The sequence below is a fragment of the Lacerta agilis genome, chromosome 2, assembly GCF_009819535.1.
Source record: "Lacerta agilis isolate rLacAgi1 chromosome 2, rLacAgi1.pri, whole genome shotgun sequence".
Lineage (NCBI taxonomy): Eukaryota > Metazoa > Chordata > Lepidosauria > Squamata > Lacertidae > Lacerta > Lacerta agilis.
Genome location: NC_046313.1, coordinates 78,373,948 through 78,393,979, shown reverse-complemented (window position 1 = coordinate 78,393,979; position 20,032 = coordinate 78,373,948). Strand labels below are relative to the sequence as shown.

The following is a 20,032-nucleotide window of genomic DNA, read 5'->3' as shown; positions in this document are numbered from 1 at the left end:
TTGTCTGAGGTCGTGCCTCCATCAAATAAAAGGATATACCTTATTTCTATTGGTTCCATGGTAATTGGCAAAACAGACTCGCAGTCACATTCATTACTTACTACCACCATGAAGAGATTGCTGTTTTGAATTTGCTGGATAACGAAGGACCTGTGACAATAGAGTCAATTCAAATATCAGCCAAAGAATCACAGAGGAAACAATCTTGCACATGTATGTTTACTCAGAAGTAAGCCCTACTATGTTCAAAAATGCTTACTGCCAGTTGTGTGTACACAGAATTCCAGCCTTGATTTCTAAGGTACCAGTCAAAATTAAGGCTTTCTTCACTACTGGAAGCTCAGTGGTAGAGCATCTGCTTTGCCTGCAAAAGGTCACAGGTTCAATCCCTGGCATCTCCAGGTAAAATGTCCCCTGTCTGCAACTCTGGACAGCCTCTGCCAGTCAGTGTAAATAATACTGAGGTACATGGAATGTGTCACTTATGACCACTATTAACAGAAGATAGCAGAAAATATATATATATATTTAATATCAGATCAGAAGAATCTTTATTTGCAGCAGCCACTAGCCATGGCAATAAAATAAAATAAAATGTACTGAAGATAGAGGTAAAAACTTAACTATACCTGTACAAAATACATTTTGGAGGTTTACATCAATAAGCAAGTAACAGATCTTATTCTAATTGCCCCTGCTAAAATTGTTGCAGTTTTTGCTGTCATCTGATTATCTTGATCTGCTAGAAGGAAGGACACTGGAGCAATGGTTGAGTGACCCAGTATGGGCAGTATAAAGAGTGCAAGCCAGAAGCACATGGGCCACTGACTCAATACTACCATCTCCACATGGACATAACTGTTTTTCCAGCTGAATTTTTTGAAATTAACCCTAAAGTATAGCCAAAGGTAGTGGCACCTGCCCTGTGGAACGCCCTCCCATCAGATGTCATGGAAATAAACAACTATCTGGCTTTTAGAAGACATCTGAAGGCAGAACCTGTTTAGGGAAGTTTTTAATGTTTGATGTTCTATTGTGCTTTTAATTCTGTGGGGAGTCACCCAGAGTGGCTGGGGAAACACAGCCAGATGGGCGGGGTATGTATGTATGTATGTATGTATGTATGTATGTATGTATGTATGTATATTATTATTATTATTATTATTATTATTATTATTATATTCAATCTTGCATACGTGAAAGCACACCTGTATTTTGGAATTGTTAAATTTTGAAAATATTGCAAATAGGGTGCCAATATTTTAAAAATGTAAGTCAACAAAGTATTTTAAATTAATCCAGATTATGTGCGGGTGTGTGTGTGTAAAGAGAAATTAAACATTGCAAGAACTGCTCATGCATGATGTAGAAATATCAGGGGCTTAGAAATTACATCTGATTTCAAAAGGCTCCTATAAAAGTCTATCCTTGCCCTGTCAAGAGAGGCGCATCCCAGTGTTCTCCTATCACGCCGCAGTGGTACTGTGGTCAACCTCTATGCTAATCTTTACATCAGTTCAGTATAACATGCTGTGACATGTATTGCCACCAAATCCAGAATAGATGTTTTCAGTTTGGTGGTCTGGCAGGGAATGTCTGAAGTTAAGTGAGGACTTGACCATGTGTAGATGTGGACAAAAGCATATTTCCACTCAGACGTCTCTACTTAAAAATACATATTGTCTTACTAAGAAAATGTGCTGCTTTTTCCAAAAATCACAGAAGATGGGGGGGAGGGGGGAGACGTGAAAGGGAGGACGGCGTCTTTGAACCAATTCTGGGAATGAAACAACTGGGAAGTCTGCAATTAAAGTATCGTCAAAAGAAAGATTAAATGCTGCTTGGTCTTCTTCAAACTTACGGAACCACCATTAAAGTTACACTTACCCCTATCTGTAGTATGAGAGCTTTGTGGTGATAAACACAATGTGCATTTTACAGTATCTCTCTCACACACAGGGTTTGAACTTTCTACAGAAACCTCCAAGCAGCTGGACCATGTAGGAAGGCTGACATCACTGCAGTGGAGCATCTGCGGCTTTGTGTGTGGGAGAGAAGGGGCCAATAAAAAGGAAAAAGGAGGAAAATTCTTTCACAGAAAATAACAGCTACATTTTTATATACGGTGCTATCTCAGAAAGTTATATCGGGTCTCGAGGGGAATAAAATGCAATTCCCATTTATCCATTTCAAGAACTGAAACAACCCAAATCCTACATGTTGTGCAATATTATATAGGGATTGTATGTGTAAAATTAGCTTAGGAGAAGCCTGAAAGGAGATACTCTGTAGTGTTGACACAATTGCTGTTTGCCTTGAATCGCTCAAGGATTTTTTTTTTTTTAAGAGGGTTTGGTGGGGGGAGGGCTGCCATGTTGAGGTCTGACTACAGTACGGTATTGTGCAGACTGCCCCACGCATGGAAATGCTGCCAGAGGACATTCAAAGCATGGGAGGAAATGTAACATGACAGACACTGGTGGGCTGACACACAGTCTCACATCGTGAGGATGTACTGTAGTAGCTTTCGTGCTAGAAAACATTAAACCCTCCCCTAGAGCTTCACCTGCCTCACAGAGCCAGCATAAAAAAGAACCAGGCTTTAAGGTGGCAGTCAACTGTGCATTTGATGTCGTTGTTAAAGGGGAAGGATTTCCGGCAATTGTAGCAAGGAACCCACTTGCAGTAAGTTCTTGGTTTTCAAAGAGAGCTCACAAATATTTGAATTGGCACCTATGTGTGCAAGTTTTAACTGAAGGGGAAAACAACACAAAAACCAGCAGGAACACAGGGCACCTTGCTACTAAACATCTTGCCAGATCACGTATTTCCCCAGCCAGATCCCCAACAGCCAAAGAATTAATGGCTACTTCCTTATTTGGAACAATACAGCATTTAATGTAAAGACCCACATGAACGCCTCCCCCCTCCCTAATTCACCAAGAACTGATTGAGGTAACGCATTCATGTACTGACTCCTCTGATTCACAGCAAGTTTCAATTCAGCTGACAACACACTCTGAAGAAGAAACTATCCCGGAAAGAGCCAGAGAAAGGGGGGTTCCAAAGAGAAATCTGCAAACCTACACCCTAGACCATGCCAAGTGATTCAAGCTTCAAGGTACATTTAGAAACAGATAATAAGCATCGCCATCACAAAAACAACATCTCACCTCTTCCGACCTCTTGTATGTTTCACTAAAATAAATCTTCCCATACTGCTATTCAAGCTTCAAACATTATACCTCTGGAGATCAGGTAACCTTCATTGGCTCCAGCTGATCCCAGTTAGCACTCCATGGACTAGAAAGGATCGGATTTCTAGAACTGGGCTGGAAGGTCATTAGCATTAGAGCTGAACCATTTTCAAGTCCTTTCAGGGCTAACCCATCCTACTATGACAAAGCTCTCTGTGTACAATAAATAGACCACACACAGACCACGTGCTGTCTGTAGAAACTGCAGATAAAACTTTTTGGATTTCCTCAAGTCACTCTTATCACAACGTTTTCATGTGTGCATAATTTAACAAAGTATTGGCTGCTTCCCCATTCCCAGAGCCTAATCTCGACACAAAGCTGCAATGGTGAATTTGTATAAACGCCCAGGCAGTTCCGCGCTGGGTCATAAGCAAAGGATTAGGTTGTCACTGTCAGATGAGGATGAAAGACGTGGCTGGAGTAGTGCTCTGTCTGTAATCTCCGATGTGCAATTCATCAGAGGAATTTATGCTGCCTTTCTGCTCGGTAGAACAGCAGGTCACATTATTCACAAATATGCAGTGGGTTTCCCATTCAGTAGATTGACTTCAAACAGTTATGATGCCTGGGAAAAAATTACTGAGATATGCCACATGGTATGCTTTCTGATGCAATTCAGGCAAGCTCTCAAACACATGTTTTTACTATAAAGGTGCTGCTCTGGTTTCGCCAGAAGAGGCTTAGTCATGTTGGCCACATGACCCGGAAGCTGTACGCCGGCTCCCTTGGCCAGTAAAGTGAGATGAGCGCCGCAACCCCAGAGTCGTTCGCGACTGGGCCTAACGGTTAGGGGGTCCCTTTACCTTTTACCACAGACTGGAACTGGGAGTTCTAGCTTCACTTCTGGACATGACTGGACTCCTCAATGACAACAGTCATGGGTGCCAAGGCTGGGGCCTTAAAAGGGTGCTTGTAGAGTCCAGAGCCATGTGAAATGAAATAATTTTTTTCTGGTGTGGCTTTCTGCATTGCTGCACCATTGTGGTGGAATTGTGGTAGTAGCAGCTAGCTGGTTATTACCCAAATGTCTCCAAGTGACTTACAACACACACATAAATCAGTGCAAGCTCTGAAGCCTGTCAGATGGACTGATCCTCTCTTCTCCCCCCCCCCTGGCACTGCTGTGGGGGTTATTCTAACACCCTTAGCCAATTTTGGGAGTGTGGGGAGGGTGCAGGGGGAAGAGAGGGGGAAAGCCCCATTGCTTGTGCTGACAGGACACATTAAGTGAATCCCACCCATTATGCCATAAAAACAAAGTGAAACAACTCCCACAACAGCCACAGGGAGTTTTGTTGTTGTTATTGTTGTTGTTGTTGTTTAGTCGTGTCCGACTCTTCGTGACCCCATGGACCAGAGCACGCCAGGCACTCCTGTCTTCCACTGCCTCCCACAGTTTGGTCAGACTCATGATGGTAGCTTCGAGAACACTGTCCAACCATCTCGTCCTCTGTCGTCCCCTTCTCCTTGTGCCCTCCATCTTTCCCAACATCAGGGTCTTTTCCAGGGAGTCTTCTCTTCTCATGAGGTGGCCAAAGTATTGGAGCCTCAGCTTCAGGATCTGTCCTTCCAGTGAGCACTCAGGGCTGATTTCCTTAAGAATGGATAGGTTTGATCTTCTTGCAGAAGACTCTCAAGAGTCTCCTCCAGCACCATAATTCAAAAACATCAATTCTTCGGCAATCAGCCTTCTTGATGGTCCAGCTCTCACTTATATACATTACTACTGGGAAAACCATAGCTTTAACTATATGGACCTTTGTCAGCAAGGTGATGTCTCTGCTTTTTAAGATGCTGTCTAGGTTTGTAAATGCTTTCCTTCCAAGAAGCAGGCGTCTTTTAATTTCGTGACTGCTGTCACCATCTGCAGTGATCATGGAACCCAAGAAAGTAAAATCTCTCACTGCCTTCATTTCTTCCCCTTCTATTTGCCAGGAGGTGATGGGACCAGTGTCCATGATCTTAGTTTTTTTGATGTTGAGCTTCAGACCATATTTTGCGCTCTTCTCTTTCACCTTCATTAAAAGGTTCTTTAATTCCTCCTCACTTTTTGCCATCAAGGTTGTGTCATCAGCATATCTGAGGCTGTTGATATTTCTTCCAGCAATCTTAATTCCGTCTTGGGATTCATCCAGTCCAGCCTTTCGCATGATGAATTCTGCATATAAGTTAAATAAGCAGGGAGACAATATACAGCCTGGTCGTACTCCTTTCCCAATTTTGAACCAATCAGTTATTCCATATCCAGTTCTAACTGTAGTTTCTTGTCCCACATAGAGATTTATCAGGAGACAGATGAGGTCATCTTGGGTTGCCCTGCATGGCATAGTTCATAGCTTCTCTGATTTATTCAAGCCCCTTCGCCACGATAAGGCATTGATCCATGAAGGAGGCAGGGAGTTTAGCAACACACTAATAACAAAACAACATCACCTTTGTCTATCAAAAGTCTCGGTGGGGAGGAGTTGGCACCAAAACGACGGCCAGGCAGACCTCACAGGGGAAAATATTCCACATTAACATGAGCCACCACTGAAAAGGCCCTTGTCACTACCGTCTGAAACTGCCTCAGAGGTGGAACTTGGAGACAGACCTCAGAAGAAGAGCTAAGAGGCATTCCAGAAGGTCCCAGGGTCCTGAGCCATAAACAACTTCAAAGGTCAAAGCCAGCACTTTGAATTGGGCTAGTAAAGTTGTAATAGAATTGGTGTTATACGATTGCTTAACTTTAACGTGTTGACTGTCAGGCAGCTGCATTTTGCATTAATTGAAGCCTCTAAATCATTTTCAAAGGCAGCCCCATGTACAGTGCATCACAAGAGTCCTGTCCAGTCATTAGGTTACCAGAAGATAGATTAGTGTAGCCAAGTCATCCCGAAGGCACTCTGGGCCATCAAGCCGTACCTGATGAAATTCTGCTTTCAATGCAGCACGTAAAGGTATATGAGCCTTCTTATGGCTTGTAAATTACACTCAATGCATGAATAGTGCCTTCTCACTGTGCCCTTGGTAACAGGACTCCTTAGGCGACAAAGCAGAGGCAAAGGGGAAGAGAAACATAGGCCACAATCATTCTTCTTAATGCCCTACCTGCATAGTGGTTTTGGCTAACAGCTGCAAGGTGCTCTGAGCAATCTACAGATGCCTACAAAGAAACCGACTACTGTATTAAGGGAAAGGGATTGGAGAAGTGATGGCGCCTGGTGGTCTCCCAAAGCCATAACCGTTGTTCAAGCTGGTTTAAAAAGATAAATGCATTTTTGTGGCTGCAGCATGAACTAAATTAGACTAAAACTAGGTTGTGGAGAAACCAGTCTTTTCAAATCATTTAGAAAGGTTTATACTTATGGCCTATCCTCAATTATTTGATTTTTAGGGCAGGTTGAGTTATTTTCTAATCTTTAGTTTCCATTTTCAGGTGGAAGCGAAGATGAGACAGTGACCCCCAAATACACTGACAGTATGCTCTAGTTTGAACCTAAGGCAAGCAACCTAAATATGGATTGCATTGGCTCTATGCAGTCAACAAATACAGTTGCAACTTTGTAAAAATACAGGAGAAAAATGAAAAGCAGAAGGGATCCCATTGTAATAGCTGCAAGGGAACTTAAAAAAACCAAAAAACCCACATACACCAAAAAACAAAACCCTGCATAAAAAAGTGCTCTGCTTTCAAAAGATTCTCTAAATCTTGGATTTTAAGGTACCCTCAGGTATTTCAAGGGAGAGTGTATTCTGAATCACCTGCTGAGCTAAGGTGACATTTATGTCACTAGCGATATGGGAGCTGCAGCTCAGGGGAAGATAAAGGTTTCTTTTATTGAGCTCAACTGGTCTAAAAATCAAACGAAGGTCTAGTGTTGAATATTTATGGTGAATGTTTCTTGTTTAAACAAGAGAGCTCTTTTGAAGTGAAGTGACGTAAATCAAGAATTTGAGCCGTTGCCTTTTACAACACTGTCGTCGTCAGCATCATCACCAACTGCCATTTGAGGCAAGGTAATGCCACAACAGATAGCAGCAGCATGCGAGGAGCCTTTTCGTTGGAAGCCATAATTCAAGACCCTTCTTAATTATCTCCACTTGTTTGAGTCTACTGCTGTATTTCCTGTGCAGAAAACTTCCTGAAAACAAAAAAAGGCCTCAAAGACTTCAATTTTCTTCATAAAAAGCAATGTGGAAGGAAGGGGGAGATAAATCACTCAAAAGAAAGAAAAAACAAATACTAGATTGCTAGCAGCCCATCCGTTAGCAATGGGGTATGTTCAGGACCCTAATCTTCCCTCTCCCAGTGAAGAGGCCACCAATTTTTGTGTTAGTGCTGGCAAAAAGAAAACAAATTTAAAGTTTAGGAAAGTTTTTAATGTTTGATGTTTTATCGTGTTTTTAATATTCTCTTGGGAGACTCCCAGAGTGGCCGGGGGAACCCAGGCAGATGGGCAGTGTATTAATATTTATTATTATTATTATTATTATTATTATTATTATTATTATTATTACACATTGCTGGGGCATATGGAGCCCAGCACCCTGATCAGGAGGCAAAGCCTCCCCTTGCTGGTCCTCAGACTGATCATTTGATGTGCAGAGAGGTGATGAGGGAGGGCATAAAGGGAAACATTCTTTTAAAGCAGGGGTGTCCAACCAGTAGATTGCGATCTACCATTAGATCCCCGGCTGATCCCGGTAGATCGCGGGATCCTTATCATGTACAAAAAGTTATGGGGGGGAGTTAAAAAAACCCCCACTGTGCAATCCTTCCCCCAAAAAGCTCAACAACTCTGGGCAATCGACCCACCCCATGCACGCTCCTCCTCCCTCCAATGACAATGGGTAGATTACTGCCAGTTTTTAAATACTGGGAGTAGATCACAGTCTCTTGGGAGACTGTTTTAAAGCATCAAAAAACAAAAACAAAAACAAAAAAATGCCAACAACTGGTTTTTGCTGAAAAGTTTATTTTGGAAATAGTCAAATAGCTGTACATTTTGATAAGTTACGCCCTTGGTCATGTGAGCCTTTTCTCTGATTGGACAATCCCCCCTTTTTGGACACACATACCCACAGACCACAAATACTGCCTTTGTATTTAGAAGTGAACTTGTGCAAGTGCCTTTCATTACGGCAGGGTGAGGGAGATGGAGGGCCCTTGGACTGCAGAGAGCCAAAGGAGGGGTATACCCAAAGAACAAGCCTTGACAAAGGAGAGGCACCAGAGCCAAGGTAGGCTGCCCAGAGGGAAAGAGAGGGCCTCTGATTCTTGACACTCATGGTGCCACTGCTTCTGCAGCACAAGCAAGGGAAGAAGCCTTCTCTCGTGCGCCATGACAAGGTCATATTTGACAAGGACCCTTCTCATCAGTAAGAGTCACTCCTGCCACAACTAAAGATAGCAAGGTGTTCCCTGCTCTTGCAAAACCCCAGAATCCCCCATCATATGAACTCTTCAGGCCAGGATGACATATCACACTGGAAATACAGCACGATCAAGCAACTGCAGTCAGGAAACATTTCAGGTTTATGATTATCAATAAGCCAGGCATTATGACCAAATGTGTGTGGATGTGTGAAGGGCCTGTTTATTTCAGGGACACCTGAGGGCCTCCTGCTATGTATGCCAAGTCAGTTATACAGATTTCTAGATTGTGAGTTCAGTTGGGAAAAATGGCAAGGGCATCAAGAATCTAAGTTCAATCCCAATTAAACAATTTAAAACTGCAAAATCAACAATGAAGCTCCCCAGCTCCCCCCCAAGGACGTGAGTTCATTTTCAGAGGATCAGGATCCAAAGAACCAGTCAGCCAATATCATGAACCCATGGGATAGGTGTGTTTCAAAATGTGTGAGATCACACTGCTGTGGGGACAGAAATGCCTAGTCTGCTATTAAAAAAACAAAAGCCCAATAGGGACTGCAGGCCTTGTGGGTAGCCCAAAGAAGGCTTCAGGATGGCAGTGGTGGCTGAGAAACTGCAGGGCTCATTGACTTCCTTAGGTGCTATAGGTGCTGGGCACCTGTTAAAACAAAGGCCTTTTCCTACGGGGGCCAAGACAGGCAGCTAACTTTCAGGCATTCTATTTTAGCTTGCATTCTTTAGTGGTTACTATGGGATCTCATTTCATAGCTGTCACATTTTGATTTTTCCTATTGTTGGTTTAAGTTTAAAAAAGAAAACATGCAAACACACACACACACACACACACACACACACACACCAGGATGTCGTAAATGGAAAATGATGTACAGCCTATACTCAAATATCTGTTACTCACATAATTGTCAGTTGCATAAACCAAACCCTAATGGAGTGGAACAAACTTCAACTGTTCAACATGCAGATATCTGTTGTTCTGGTTTCCAAGTCCTGTAATGTGTTTTCCAGGCTGCTGGCTATACTTCTAACTCACATTTCTCTCGTATCCATTTTTAAAAAAGAAAAGAAACCATGAATGAGTGTAACATCTATATTGGCGTCATAAATTAGGCTGCTCAGGTTTTTGAACAGTAGATGAAATAGAGAATGGAACATTTTGGGACAATTTAAAATAATAATAGGTATTCCAGTAGCTATGGCTCTATGGCTCAGTGAACCTTAGATTTAGATACATGAAAAGATAAATCTTTAGGTCAGACTTTGTCTGAAGCATTTGTGCCTCTAGGTCCATTCAGTCATCCCCTCCATGTGTAGGTTGTGTGAACTGTGGTTATTTGCCCTGCTTCTGAAGTCCACCCTGCTCGCAGCACATCCAATGAAACATCTGCAATGTATGCTGTAGATGCATAGGTGTTCCATTGGATTGGGCACCCTGTGTGGTTGCGTTTCCTGACTGTGCAGTGTGCCAACAAGCGTAAGCTATATGTGGTGTGCTGCTGAACAAATGGATGTGAGAAGGCAAGCCACCAATGTGTGACAATGTAAGGGTGGAGCCACTGAGTGCAGTTCCATGTCATTCTTCTCTGCAGAGTCCACTTATAGAGAGAACAACTGGACACACCCCCTTCAGTGATATGGGGCCCATTGTTTCTCTTGAAAAATGATTGCTAAACTGTCTGAGGTTTTATATTATAGTGTGCAGAGAGCAGGACTGAAGCATTCCAGATTATAACATTAATTGCTCCTATAAGATCCTACACTTTGCCTTTCCTTTTCCAGGATAATACAGGAAAGCAGATCTTCACATGCATCCCTCCAATGTTACACCTAAAGGAGGGCTGGAGATGGGAAAGTTGGCAGAGTAGGAGAGGTTCTTTGCCGTTGTGCAAATGCTCAGCCTCTGACCCAAAATAACTGGTGATCAGAAACATCTCCTACTGCATTCTCCCCCTCCCCTTCAACAACAGCAACGACAACAACAACAGACACAACAAACTGACATGGGCTGAACGTTTTCCATGTGCTCTACTGACAGAGGCTCAATGTTTGTGTGGGAAGCCCCCTCCGCCAACAATAGGTTCATGGTCAAAGCTTGCTTCTTATACCACCCTTCAGCTTTAAATCACACATGGACGGTGGGGAAAGAACCTTGGACTCAGGGAATTAGTTTTAATCTCCCTGTATAATTTAGTGTAACAACTCTTATTCTACGCAGGAAATAAAGAGTTATCATTTGTTTATTCTTCATTAAATTTATATCCCTTAATCTGTCAAACTGAATCTCCTGTTTCAACAGCAGTAATATTTCAACAGGATTGTTGTATTGTGTGTTTTAATTGTGGATGTTTATATTTTAATGTTTCTGAAACTGGTGTTTTACCTTGTAAACTGCTTAAAAGCCTATTTGGGCATTAAGCAGTATGTAAATAACAGTAGTAGTAGTAGTAGTAGCAGCAGCAGCAGCAGCAGCAGCAACAACAACAACAACAACAACAGCCCACCCATCTTCTCCAAAGGGTGCCTAAGGCAACTAACAACATAAAACCCAGTAAACCACATCCAATAATTAAAATGGAAGTTATACAACCTATAGTACAAAAATATACCTAACCACTTGCAAAGGCCTGGAGGAACAAGAATGCTACCTCATCCTCCCTGATCTCCTCCAGGAGGGAGTTCCAGGAATGGGGTGTCACAACTAAGAAAGCTTCCTCTTGCATTCACAATCTCCTTTACCATACACAGTGGTGTTTCTATGAGAAGGGCCTCTGTCTCTGTCATAAACTACAAGAAAGGCACCTTTTCAAGTAAGTTGGAACACTAATAAAACAGTAGAACAAAACAGTGAATGAATTTTATTTTCCACAGCCACATTAATATATTGTTTGCTGCTGTGTATGCAATAAAAACATTTCCTCTGGCTTGTGAACCACTTTTGAGTTTTTCCCAGTACTGAAGATATATTCTACGGTTACTGAAACCTCACATTCTCTGACATGCAGCACCAAGATCACTGCAGATGGCAAAGAATGCTGCATTCTTGCTTTTAATCAATCAAACATTGCTAATCAACTGCAAAGATTTATTATTCACTAAAACAAATCCTTACCTAAATAAGGGCTGGTTCACAGGAATATATAACTTTTTAAAGCTGGCTGAAATGTATTTCTATTCCAGTTTTAATCAATTTTCTTAATACAAACAATTCCTCTCATATATTTCTAGTGACTTAGCTGAAAATATTATGACAATAAAAGTCTCCTTGTGTTTAAAATGATCCCCTCCCTATGTAAACTATAATCATTAGGTTTAACTTTTTCTGTGGTATGTTACAAATGGAAAGTCATTCCTTGGACTTTTCAGCTATGCCTTGTTATTAGTATTTTACAAGAAGAAATATAGTCAGTCCCAGATTGTGGATGGGGAAGAAAAGGTCTAGTCATGGGTGAGCTCCCCTCTGCTAGCTTCAGAAAGCATTCAGTTTTTCCAAGCTTTTTCATAATCTCCTTGGAAAAACTTTGGGTCTTTCCAAGCCATTTCCGTGAAAGCTCGGAAAAACCAAACATGGAAAATTGTCTCCAGTACTCCCTGCCACCCTTTCAGTCAAAGAGGACCTTGTGAAGACTCCATGTAGCTAAGAGAAGCCATGCAGGTTTCTTCTTCGCAGGGCCAGATGTTACTGAGCATGTTACTGAGCATGAAAGACAGAAACCCTGTCACTCAGAGTGGACAATAATGGGTGAGATGAACAGAAAGTCAGACCAGGCATGAAATAGGTTCCTAAACTGTAATAACAAATATTTGCCTTTATATCACTGTGTGAGCATTTCAAACTAGACATTGCTGTTGTTATAAGTCTGGGGGTGGGTGGGTTGTAAAGGTAAGCGCCCAGAATCCTTGGAATCTCACGCCGCTCAGAGATTGGGGTGACATGCAACACTATGTTATGCTGAGAGGTGGCTGGCTGAAAGGACTTGAAATGATTTTTGATAGAAAAAGTTATTGCTATTAAGAAAAGCTTTCATTTCCCCACCCCAAAACAAATTACAAAAGGATTTTTTTTTTGTAAGTTTACAAAATGCCCCTTTAAAGAATCTGTCATGTTTCAAATTCTTATTTATATATTAAGTACAAATGAATTCAAGAGGGTTTTTTGGCCTCCTTTGATCTGCAAAGCTCATTTAAGTCTCTAGCATTGATGAAACCTTTCCAAAGTAAACAGATAAAAGGAGGATCAGAGCCAACACATATAGATTTGTACAGTTTTGACAACTCATCGGGCAATCTCAGATGAAAAAGTGACAAGCAGATGTCTTCTTGACATTGAGATGTTCTGTTGCACAATTGATATTGAAGATCATAAATATGCTTTAAGAAAAGAGAGATACTGTATAGAATGCTTTCAAAGTGCCCAAATCAAACAAGTTTAAAAGATGATGGAAAACATGTTTCATGTCACCTATACTAAAGCTGTGCATTTTTATAAGGTACGAAACATTTTATTAAATTCCCATTTATCCTTGGCGACTGTTAAAATATCCAGAGAAAATCCTTTGCCATCACACATTTCTAGCTTCTTGCAGAAACTCCTTGGATATATTATTCAGTGATTGCAACTTATACATTATGAGATCCACACCCTAAAATATATTTTTTCCTGGTGTGGAATATGAATCTTCCTCATAGCTTTCAAACAACTGTTCTCCAAACTAAAAATGAGTTAATAACGAAGTACAACGATGATATCCAGTTACTCTTTATTACGGTCGTAACCAGCATAAGAAGGGAGGGGTACAATCTTTTAAAATCTAAAAACAAAACAAAAACACACACTAAAAGGAGTTAAAATAGAATATCTCCCTATCAAGGAGGGCTATTATTCATATCATGTACTGTGTGCATTGTAAACTGTGAAACACAACCCAGAATCAGAATAACAGAATCGTAGAATTATAACGATTTATAAATTGTTTTCTCCACGTAACACATATAGCAGAGAATGAAGACCCCCGCTATTTCCACTTAAGGAGGGTCCCCCCCCATATGCTATTATGGCATTATACTGCATGAAACCTGTCAAGATCCGACTTTATATATGAAGAAAATCAAACAGAACATAAATGGGTGCTAATTTTAACACATTTTAATGTGGTTAGCTGATCTGTTTACAAGCAAACAATATATGCAAAGGGTATATAATTTTCCTCTCTCATAGGGAACTGAAGTGAAAGTTAACATTTTACAGCAATTTGGCAGAGCAACAGAAGTTAATATCCTTTAGCAGCTTATGGTATTTCTCAGCTTTAAGTGGTTTCTTTTTTAAAAAAGGCATTTTAATGCTTACAAGTAATTCTATTCGCATCACTAGCTAGTGCTGCTTGCTTCCGGTATAGGTCTTTATTTATTCAATAGTTGCTGGGTTTTGCAGAAATTCATTCTAAATTAGGCACAAAAAACCTCTTACACAAAATTCTCAGTGATAGCTACTGCCTCCCTATGCCCTGGATAAGCATATATACCAGCTTTGCTTAAATTTCAATATATTCTGCCTTCTTTTCATGCCAAATGATGCAGAACAATGTCACCCTTCAGGAAAGTTATAATTGTACCTGATACACTGCAGTAACTTTAGTACAAAAGGTTTATCACTGATGCAAATCAGAGGCACCGACTGTGCTCACACCTTTAAGGTGTACAGTATCCCATCTTAAAGTTCTGGGCTGGTTTTCTTTCTGGGTGTTGTCTTACAATAAATGTCAGCAACCCATGGCCAAGGTATACATTATAATAGGCACATGTAACTCTACTCTTGTAACTCTACTTTCGTAACTCTATTCTTTCATTTTATGCTGTTGAATGGAAATTGTAATGACATCACACAACGTGTTTCCCTGTCCTTGTGAACCAATGATACAACGCAGTGGGAGGAAAGCATGCAACATAATTACATGGGCTGCTTGTTTTAGATGTTACAGAGAAGAGAGAATAGAAAGCGACGGAGAGCTTTCAGTTTTGTTCCTCTTATAACATCTTGTTTGGCTGTTAGGCTTGCTAAGGACCCATCCATAATTCCATTTATCCAGTGATTTCAAGTGATTTTAAGTCATGGTTCCGAGAGGTGGGGTTTTTGTTTTGTCCCACCATGTCCCTGGGAAAACCAGCTGTTTACTGCTAACTTGGAACAAACATCAATCTACAAAAAAAAAAAAAAAAACCAACGGATTGATTCAACAGTAAACAGCAGGTTTTCCCAGAGAAAGTGGTGGGACAAAATAAAAACCACTCAGACCCATGGCTTGAAATCATGGGACAAACAGAAGTTTAGATGGGCCCTTAGTTAATTATTTATTCCCAATATTTATTTCCAAGACTCATAGAATGTATATAGAGTTTCTACACTCTTGGAGCTACAAATTGCAAACAGTAGGGGCTGAAATCTATTCATAGAACAGTTCCATGACTGTTTACTCAGAAGTAAGTCTCCCTGTGTTCAGTGGGGCTTACTTCCTAGTAAGTGTGCTTAGGATTGCAGCCATAGTCCAGGAAAACAACTAATGGCATTTGGAAAGAAGTAGCTTGTAATTTGCTCCAAGTATAGCTAGTTTGAATTTTTGAGTGGTGAACTTGTATTTCTGTGAAATATGCATTTGCTGCTTTGCTCCTATAATTGCACCATCACAAAAAAGTGTAAGGATGTCAAATGCCACCACACAGATTCCTCCTAAGACTGGTGCTCTATCATATTAAAGCCAAATCATTTTAAGGACCCTGCTATTTAGATATAAAAAAAGCACAGGCAAACAGAGTCCTCAGATGAACTTCACAAAATCAAATCTCAGTACAATCTGATAGTACAGTACAATCTTTGGTCAACAGACCACAGACCTTGTGCGACTCCTGGATGCCAGGAGAAACATCTTCCCTTTGCATACCAAACAGTTTACAATCAACCTCTAACCAATCCCAGATCTCAACTCTCTTGATAATTCCTTCAAGCTCTTTCTTTCTCTGCCTAAATCCAGCAGGATTGTAAAACTACCAAATCACCCTTCCTTCCTCTCCGTATCTTTCCCTGGTTTGATGTTACATTTATTTATTTATTGAAAGTTATATACCAGTGTTCACAAAAAATGTCATGATGCTCTTTTCCTACTCCATCATAGGAATTGGGTAACTGGGACCCCCAATCCCCTTTCTGCTGCCATCCTATGTAGGTAACTTTAGGAAAACTATAACAAAGCCTCCATCTCAGCTCAACACCTTATACTACCTTTTCTTCCACTATCCAATGAATATTAACTGTTCATATGTTAACAAATAGCACAGGAGGCTATTGCTACATTCCATGCCAGATACGGGTACATTCTTCAAATACCTGAAGGGCAGTCAGGGAGAAGAAGGCAAAGAGGCGTGTTCTTTGTTCCCTCAGAAGGCAAAGCCAGATCCAATGGGGCTGACCCATCACCTGAAAGCTGTCTAAAGGGCATCACCAGGCTAAACCAAACTATTTCTTTTCCTGCACCTAAAATGCCCAAAGTGACCAAATCAAGAAGATCAACCTATTTAAACAACACAGCATACCCTACCATCTAGCACTCCGTCCTGCTATTCAGTGTGAAGCAGGCAAAAAAAAAATTGCGATCCAATATGCAGATTGGGAAAAATTCTTACATAGTCCCCTAGCGGCGACACCGAAGCACACTGGGAGAAAGGCAGGGAGGGAGACTGTTGCTGCAAACGGAGAGGCTGGAGAGAAGGCAAATTGTCCCTTAATTGGGATAAAGCCCTGCCCACTCACCCAGACCACCACAGACACGCACCAATTGGTGCAGGGAATTTTCCTGCTCTGACTCTCTTGCCCAACAACTCGCAAAAGCGTTCAGCCTTCTCAGCACCATCCAGGCCTTTTGGCTGAACGGTCATATGTTACCAAAACTGGTCTGTGAGTTGTGCTAATTTTTCTTCTTCATAGGATCAAGATCTGACTCTAAAGGTTGTGTTGCAGGAAAACCTAGTAGCTTTCCTGCTTCTACCAGCACACAGCTTTAAAATGTATTTTTTTAAAAACAAAAAACCAACAACTTTAGTTTTGATTCAGCTAAAGCAAGTTGTGACTACACCAACGAAACAACTTGAACTGAATAAAAAAACTCTGCTGAAACCAGTCTAATACCTGTTTTGCTTTCAAAGTGGCTGAGGCTGCAATCCTTAACACACTTACTTGGGAGTAAAGCCCATTATGCTCACTGCAACTTGTTTCTGAACAACCATGCTTAGAGTTGAACAATCAGTTCATTTTTGCTTGATTGGGACCGCCACCTTATTTAAAACTGCACTTTAAATGAACAAGAATAACTTACTGGAAAATACTAAAGGCAATCCAATTTTGTGTTCTTGTTGACAGCCCCAGATGCTTAAAAAAATATGGGCCAGCTTGTTTTCAATTGCTTTTTAAGTAGAAGATTTAAAAGATTCATAATCAGTGGGATATAGGATGACAAAAATTATCGAATGGGGCAGCCAAACCATAACCATAATGGCATTCTTATATAATCCTTATTTTCTTTCAGGCTCCTACATTCTCTAAGGCGTCTATATTTTGGAAAATAATTTAAACATTGCACATCATGAAGTGCAAGTTATTTCTTCATATCAAGTGGAAAGAAATAAAAGTAACCCATACTCATGTATAGGATGTTGGGGACTGGATTAATTATTTCCAGGTTTTGATCCTGGGTTTTCTTCTTCCAAGCCTAAAAAAAACTAGCAACTGCATCACACTTGGTTGAGATGAGGGCACTCGCTATATTGCAGTTTTCTGAAGGGCGACTGAACCCATGAGAATACAGCTATTCACACAACATTAATTATGGTGGATGAAGCTTTGGTTGGGAGGACAACACCCATGAACATCTAGTTCAATATGTGCAAGTCTGTGCATGCCAGTAGGCCTCTTTTCAATCAGTTGGGGATCCTAGTCATAGGGAGAAGTCCTCTACCAGCACTGGGGTGAATGCATGTAAAAAGCACACAGCAACCCCAACCCTAATACATTCAACTTTTTCTCTGATGTATGTGCATTGAGAATGAAGGTCTGCATTCAGCTAAATGCAGTTAGGATTCTCACTTTGATCAGGAATCTTGATTTCTAACCACAGAGAGGACTCTAACAGCATCATGGTTAGACTCACCCTTTGGACCTTTAGGGTGGGGAAAGTAGAGAAGGCAGGCCTGGTACTCACAGGGTCACTGGAAGCAAGGCCAGTGCGTACCCCCTGTGCCAGTTTGAGTCCTCACACAGTCACCCAATACCTGAGAAAGGCTAGAAAGTTCCACACCTGTATAGACTCAACGAATTCAACTGAATGCTCATAAGCTGGGGTAGGACCTGTCACTGCGATGCCCCTCCACCACCTTATTTACTCAGCACCATTAAGTTTCATTTTTTATTTCTTTATAAAATTATTTATATAGCGTACAGAAACCATCTAAGAAGTGTACAGCAAAACAAAATGGGCAAACACTTGAATGTTTTACTTACAGCAAAGCACTATACAAATTTCATTAAATAAGTAAACTATAAAGGCAGAAAATTTCATAAGAAACTGGCCCATCACATAAAATCCATCCAACTGAAAACGGATGTTGTTGCATGAGTAGAACTTGGGACAGGATCAGAAAGTATGTCTGCAAAGGCTTTTAAGCCAGATTAATAAAACATTTAGAAAGAGGTGGTATCAGGGGGCCAATTTAAATTTACTCTTCCAGATGTGGTACCTCACTGGACCTAGGGGCACCACCTCAAAATTCATATGCCAATATGTCAGCAACAATATTAGGCTTCACATTTCATCATTATAGATTAGGGAGAAGTGCTTATCCTGGTTGTGGGATGCAGTTTTAATGCAGGGAATCTTTATATAAGAAATCTCCCTTTCCTATGAATTCTGAACTAAGAAAGTCATGTGAAAGCACTATGCTGTCAGAAACAGAACATTTGAATCTGCCCAAAGTCGTAATTTGTTGATTGTTAATGACAGTAATTGAATAAATTACACAGTGAACGAAAGTGTTCCCATGAGCCTCTAACACTTACACAAAATTATTTCTTTTTGGTTTACCATTGCTTCCAGAGAAAAATAATGAGTGTCTTGAGATTAGAGTATTACTAACATAGGGAGGTTTTCTTTCCACTATGGAATACAAAATGATTTTCTATGAAAATTATCTTAGTTTATTATTTTTTTAAATACTATAATTTTCAGTAAACTCAGTTTCCAACTCACTTCATCCAAGTACTGCTGAATTATATTATTCCGTTTGACCTGAAATTATCTTTGAAAGAGTCGGCTAGATCTCTGTCTTTCATCTGGGGAGAAAACTAGCCCTGTTAAATTAAATCTTTTCTTCATTTAACTGAAACCTTTTTGAATATTGAAACAATAACAAAAGGCTGCCATCCTAAACACACTTACAAGTGAGCAGGACTTATTCAATTCAGTGGAATTTGTTTCAGAATATGCATGCTTAGGGTTGCATTGTGAATGCTTTTCAGAGTTCTCAGCTCTATGAGAAAGGGAAGCCTTTTGGCACCAGGGCCTGGAAGCTTATGGCCCTTGAAAGGGCATTCTGGAGAGCACAGGAAGTTCTGTATCTCCCCCTCTGAAAGAAGAGAGGCCTTATGTTGGCAGTGGAGAACCAACCTCATTGGGCCCCTCACTACCACCAAAGAAAACTCTGTGGCCTGCCATCATTTGAGGGTGAAAGAAAGCATTTACATATACTTCAGGCATAAAGATATAATGGTATAAGGGAAATACTTTCCCACGAAAAAGCAAACACAAAGCAGACATTAACCCAGAGGTTATTAGGATATATTGAACATTATTTTGCAAGGAAATCCTATGTCTAGGACAGCACAAAGATGCATGCCTTCGTATTGTTCACAAGAACTCAAATCAAGAAAACAATGGGATTGGACTGTAAAAGAAAACTCTAGGAAAACACATCTGTCACGCCGTCACAAGCTAAGCAGAGAAATGGTAGTTCATCTAACTTTTCTTTTCCTTTCACCATGCATCCACTAATACACACTAAGTAGAAAATATCACACTGATTGTTTTGATTTAAAATACAGGCTGTGACCATTTTGGGCACGTCCAATATGTGAGCAACTGCACACACGCATATCACACCGAAGCTGGAAGTGACCTAAAAACGTAACAAAAAGGGCCAGAACAGGGCAGGGGCGGAATGGGATGTTCACAGGCTTTTTCAATGTTGTTCCAAACATGCACAATTTCACTTAAATGCACGGGAACATAATCCTTGTGTAAATTGGGAGTTGCCTGTATCCCCCCAATTCTCCTTTAAAGAAGGCCAGTCCACTTACCGGTAA

General features: G+C 40.8%; 1 protein-coding gene across 1 annotated transcript in view; it reads right to left on the bottom strand.

Moving 5' to 3' along the window:
• CACNA2D3 (calcium voltage-gated channel auxiliary subunit alpha2delta 3) overlaps positions 1–20,032 on the bottom strand; it is a 487,051-nt gene that overhangs the window by 3,763 nt on the left and 463,256 nt on the right. The window contains exon 36 of the mRNA XM_033140932.1: positions 38–150. Coding sequence (XP_032996823.1) covers positions 38–150 — 113 coding nt within the window. The remainder of the gene's footprint in view (positions 1–37; positions 151–20,032) is intronic.